This window comes from Hipposideros armiger, unplaced genomic scaffold, assembly GCF_001890085.2.
Source record: "Hipposideros armiger isolate ML-2016 unplaced genomic scaffold, ASM189008v1 scaffold_396, whole genome shotgun sequence".
Taxonomy (NCBI): domain Eukaryota; kingdom Metazoa; phylum Chordata; class Mammalia; order Chiroptera; family Hipposideridae; genus Hipposideros; species Hipposideros armiger.
Genome location: NW_017731746.1, coordinates 54,763 through 60,701, shown reverse-complemented (window position 1 = coordinate 60,701; position 5,939 = coordinate 54,763). Strand labels below are relative to the sequence as shown.

The following is a 5,939-nucleotide window of genomic DNA, read 5'->3' as shown; positions in this document are numbered from 1 at the left end:
GCAGGGCAGTGTCACTGGCCCTCATATGTGGGATCCGAACCGGGGCCCTCTGGCGTCCCAAGCCAGTTCTTAACCATCGCGCCACTCGGCCGGCCCAAGCTATTTAATTTTTGTGATGCAATTGTAAATGGGATTGTTTTCTTAATTTCTTTTTCTTATGGGTATATAAAATTACCACCAATATTAATTCTGTATCTGGCTACTTTACTGAATTCATTAGTTCTAATAGTTTTGTTTTTTGGTTTTTTTTTTTGCAAAATCCTTAGGGTTCTCTGTATGTAGTTCATATCTGCAAATAATCACAATTTTTTTCTTTCCCATTTGGATGCCTTTTTTGTCCTTTTTTTCTGATTGCCGTGGCTAGAACTTCCAATACTATGTTGAATAAAAGTGGACATCCATGTCTTGTTCCAGTTCTTAAGGGAAACACTTTTAGCTTTTCCCCTTGGAGTATGGTGTTAGCTGTGGGTTTGAGGTATATAGCATTTATTATGTTGAGGTATGTTCCCTCTATTCCCACTTTGCTGAGGGTTTTTTATCATAAATGGATGCTGGGTTTTGTCGAACACTTTTTCTGCATCTATTGGTATGATCATGTGATTTTTCTCCTTCATTTTGTCTAAGTGGTGTTTCATGGTAATTGATTTGTAGATATTGAACCAACCTTGCATCACAGGAATAATTCCCACTTGATCATAGTGTTAGATCTTTTTAATGTATTGCTGAATTCTGTTTGCTAATATTTTGTTGAGGATTTTTGCATCTATAAGCATGCAGGTTATTGGCCTATAATTTTCTTTTGTTGTAATGTCTTTGTCTGGTTTTAAAGTCAGGGTAATAGTGGCCTTATAATGTGAGTTTGGGAGCCTTCCTTCCTCTTGAATTTTTTGGAATACTATGAGAGGGATGGGTGTTAATTCTTCTTGGACTGTTTGATAAAATTCACCTGTGAAGCCATCTGGTCCAGAAATTTAGTTTGCTGGCAGTTTTTTGACTACTGATTAGTTTGGGTTTTAGCGATCGGTCTGTTCAGATATTCTATTTCCTCTTGATTCAGTCTTGAAAGACTGTATGTTTCTAGAACTTACCCATTTCTTCCAGACTGTCCACTTAATTAGCATGTAACTGTTCACAGTATTCTCTTACAGTCTTTTGAATTTATGTGGTGTCAGTTGTCACTTCTCTGCTTTCAATTCTGATTTTATTTATTGGGGTCTTCTCTTTCTCTTTTTTTTTTTTTCTTGATGAGTCTGGTGAAATGTCTATCAATTTTGTTTATCTTTTCAAAGAACCAGCTCTTGGTTTCATTGATCTTTTGTATTGTTTTATTGGACTCTATTTCATTTCTTTCCACTCTGATCTTTATTATTTCCTTACTTATACGCAACTTGGGCTTTGTTTGCTTTTCTTTTCTAGTTCCTTTAAGTGTACGGTTAGCTGTTTATTTGGGATTTTTTGTTTCTTGACGTAGGCTTTTATTGCTATGAATTTCCATCTTAGGACTGCTTTCGCTGTGTTCCATAGATTTTGGGTCATTGTGTTTTCATTTTCATTTTCTCAAGGTATCTTTTGATTTCTTCCTCGATCTCATTGTTAACCCATTCAATGTTTAGTAGCGTGTTATTTAGCCTCCATGTGTTTGTGTGTTTTTCAGTTTTCCTCTTGTAATTGATTTGTGGTCAGAGAAGATGCTTGATATGATTATAATCCTCTTAAATTTACTGAGACTTGTTTTGTGGCCTAACTTGTGGTCTCTCCTGGAAAGTGTTCCAAGTGTACTTAAAAAGAATGTATATTCTTCTGCTTTGGAGTGTGATGCTCTGAAAATATCAATTAAGTCTGTCTCGTCTAGTGTGTCATTTAAGGTCACTATTTCTGTCTGGATAATCTACTACTACTGTATTACTGTCGATCTCTCCTTTTATGTCCATCAATATTTGCTTTATATATCTCGGTGCTCCTATGTCAGATACATAAATGTTTACTAGGGTTATATCTTCTTGTTGGATTGATCCTTTTATCATTATGTATTGTCCTTCTTTGTCTCTTATTATAGCCTTTGTTTTAAAGCCTGTTTTGTCAGATTCAAGTATTGCTACCCCAGTTTTTTTTTTTGGTTTTTTTTTTTTCATTTCCACTCACATGAAATACCTTTTTCCATTGCTTAACTTTCAGTGTGTGTGTGTGTCTTGTGTCATTCTATCTGACATGGATCTCTTGTAGAGAGATATGTATGGGTCTTGTTTTCTTATCCATTCAACTACACTATGTCTTTTGATTGGAGCATGCAGTTCATTTATACTTAAAGTGATTATTGATAGGTATATAGTTGTTGCCATTTTGTTATTCATATTTATGTTCTTTATTTTCCCCTTCAATTTCTTGATTCCTTGTAATACTTAATGGTTTGGTGGTGATGATCTCCTTTTAGTGTCTTCTTGTCTGGAATGTTCTTAATCTGGCCTTCAATGTTAATGATAACCTTGCTGGGTAGAGTAGTTTTGGTTGTAGGTCTTTGCTTTTCATTACTTTGAATATTTCATGCCAGTCCTTTCGAGCCTTCTGTTGAGAAATCAGCTGACAATCTTATGGGAGCTCCTTTATAGGTAACTAACTGCCTTTTCTCTTGCTGTTTTTAGGATTCTCTTTGTCTTTACCTTTACATTTTAATTAATGATATGCCTTGGTGTGGGCCATTTGGGTTGATCTTGTTTGTGACTCTTTGTGCGTCCTGGACCTTTCTATTTTCTTCACCAGGTTCGGGAAGTTTTCAGCCATTATTTCTCCAAATAGTTTCTCAATCCTTTGCTCTTTTCTCCTTCAGATACCCTGATGAAGGAAATGTTGTTATGCTTGATGTTGTCCCAGAGGTTCCTTTAAGCTATCCTCATTTTTTTTTTTAACTAGTTTTTCATTTTGCTGTTCCCATTGGATGTTTTCTGCTACCTTGTCTTCCAAATCACTGATTCAGTTCTCTGCTTCATTTAATCTGCTGTTGATTTCTTCTCATGTTTTCTCACTTTAGTTATTGTATTCTTCAGTTCTTGTTTTGTTTTTTTTTAAAGATTTTATTGGGGAATTGGGGAGGGGAACCACGTTGGGGAATCGGGAAAGGGGAACAGACAAGTTGCTGTCCTTTTGTTCTTCAGTCTAGTTGTGGAGGACGTCACTTCACTGGCCCATGGTTGTATTGTGATCACTGTGCTCTTCCCAGGTGAGGGAGTCGCTCGCCGGCCATTGGACGGCCGCTCACAGTGGCTCACGGCAGCTCACGTTGGCTGCCAGCCACTCACAGTAGCTCACGGCAGCCCACTGCAGCAGGGGTCGTAGCTATGCTGTTGCTGGCAACTCACGGCAGCCCAGCTCCAGGTTGAGCTGTTGTTCACCACCTTAGCTCTAGAGGGCGCAGCATCACTGTCCCTCATGTGGGATCCGAACTGGGGCCCTGCTGCTCAGAGCTGGCATCCCAGCCAACTCTTAACCAGCACTACACTTGTCCGGCCCTGTATTCTTCCCTTCTTACTGGTTCTTGTTTTATGGTTTCTGTGCTGTTTATTATTCTTACTATCTATTTGTTGAAGTTCTCACTAAGTTCTTTGAGCATCCTTAAAACCAGTATTTTGAACTCTGTATCTGGCCTATTGCTTGCCTCTATATCGTTTAGCTCTTTTTCTATAGTTTCTTTCTTTTCTTTCATTTGAGTTATGTTTCTTTGACTCCTCGTTTGGGCTGCCTCTCTTTGTTTCTATTTATTAGGTAGATCTCCTATGTCTCCCACTCTTGGCAGGGTGGCCTTATGTAGTAGGCCCTGTGGGGCCCAGTGGTGCAGTCTCCCTGAGCACCTGAGCAGTGTGTTACAGGAGTGCTGCTTATGTGGGTTGTGTGCACTCTCCTTTTGTAGTTGAGCCTTGATTGCTGTTGGCATGTCTTTGGGCGGGATTGACCCTCAGGCTGACTGGCTGTGACGATTGGCATGAACACAGCGTAGGAGCTGCTGTGCAGGGCCTGACCCTACAGAGGGGGATTTGCCTTCTGGGCCCTGGTGCCTCCCAAGACTAGTGTGTGTAATTGTGCTGTTTGTGGGGCTAAAAGGGAGTTGGTTCTGGAGCCTCTTGGGAGGGGCTCCCATGCTAGACAATGTCAGGTGTTGTTTGTGACTGGCCCAGGGCTACCTGTTAAGTGTTACAGTGAGATTGTCGGTTGGTTGCTGCGTATGCTGAAACTGGAGGCATGTGGGAGAGGCCATGATGCTGTGAATCGAGGCTGGCTGCTACCAGTACTGGGGATGGGGCAGCTCAGCATAGGCACAGGGCCCTGAAGGCCTTCCACCTATTGCTGGCTGTCTCTAAGGCCCAGCCATTGCAAAGATTTCTGGCACTACCCAATTTGGGTGAGGCAGGGTCTTGCAGTCACTATGGTGGGGCATGTCGTGCTCACCAGGTTAATGCCGATTCAGATTTGGCACAGTGCTGAGCCTGGAGCACTCAGCAAAAGGTTCAGGGCCCACAGAGGCCAGCTGCTTGTCTGTCTGGGTTCCCCAGACTCCTAAGAGTTGTCCAAGAAAGACTGCTGCACAGCCCAAAGCTGTTTGCCAACCATTGAAATTCTCGGGTGGTGCGCGAGTTGTGTGTGTCTGAGTCTCAGGGAGTCACCTGGGTGGAGCGAGTGGTGTTCAGGCCAATGCAGATTCATATTTGGCTGTGTGGGTGGTAGGGCTCAACATAGGGACAATGGGGGCCATCTCTCTGGTCCTTGACCTGAAGGCACACAACTCAGTATCTCCCTGTATGTCTGTGATGCCTCCTAAACCGCCATCTCTCTCCCCAAGCTGAGAATGAATACCTGGGAATGAGAGCGTCTGTGTGCAGGCCATTTAAGAGCATGTCTGGATTTCTAGCAGCCTTTCGTTTTACCCAGATGTTTGGAATTCCTGTTTTTTTCACAGCCAGATGTTGTGGGGGACTCCTCTTACCGGCACTGGTGCTTCAGGCTGGGGAGCCTGATGTGGGGCTGGGACTCCATTGCTCCTCAGGGGGACTTCTGCAGCTGTGATATTCCTCCCAATTCTCAACTGCCATACGTGGGTGTGGTGCCAGCCCGTTTTGCATGTTCTGTACCGCCTAGCAGTCTCGATGTGGCTTCTTCTTTATATCCTTAGTTGTCAGACTTATGTTCAGCTAGTCTTCAGATGTTTGTCCCAGTTGTTTGTTTTATAATTTAGTTGTAATTTTAATGGGTTCATAGGAAGAGGCATTCCCAGCGTTTACCTACTTTGTCATCTTCAACAGAACTCCCCAATTTCTAAAATTTACTATAATTAACAGAAAATTTCTCTGCTGAATTGCTGTAAAATGTGTAAAACACATCTCAGTTTCTGTCCTAATTATCTTTCCTATATTTTTATTTCTAGATCTATATACATTGCTGCTGGAAGACATTCTTGTATTGTTACAAAAGCAGGATGATAAATTGGTGTTAAGGTGTCATAGTAAAATTCTGGCATCTACAGCTGATAGCAAACACACATTTAGCCCTGTCATTAAGTTAAATACAGTGTTGGTTCGACAAGTGGCAACAGGTGAGTATGTCTTCTGGATGATGCTAACCTCCAGGTTCATTGTAAAGTTACATAAGATAATTCAGTGTTGTTTAAATAGCATAACTGGCATAAACTTTTGTTCTTTTTATATTCTTTTACAAATTAAACAAAATTTATTTACTGCTTACTTAGTGAATTGAGAGTTTATACTCCAAATGTAGTATGACTAGACTCTCTGAGTAATTTCCTTTTTTTTTTTAAGATTATATTGGGGAATTGGGGGAGGGGAACAGCGCTGGGGAATTGGGGAAGGGAAACAGACAAGTTGCTGTCCTTTTGTTCTTCAGTCTAGTTGTGGAGGACATTGCTTCACTGGCCCATGTTGGTATTGTGATCATTG

The 5,939-nt window shown here is 41.2% G+C and overlaps 1 protein-coding gene across 6 annotated transcripts in view; it reads left to right on the top strand.

The window, feature by feature from the left end:
* The window catches only part of ARHGEF12 (Rho guanine nucleotide exchange factor 12), a 231,353-nt gene that overhangs the window by 215,665 nt on the left and 9,749 nt on the right, over window positions 1-5,939 (top strand). For all 6 annotated transcript variants that reach the window (XM_019663597.1, XM_019663594.1, XM_019663593.1 and 3 more), the window contains one exon: window positions 5,411-5,578. In XM_019663597.1, coding sequence (XP_019519142.1) covers window positions 5,411-5,578 — 168 coding nt within the window. The remainder of the gene's footprint in view (window positions 1-5,410; window positions 5,579-5,939) is intronic.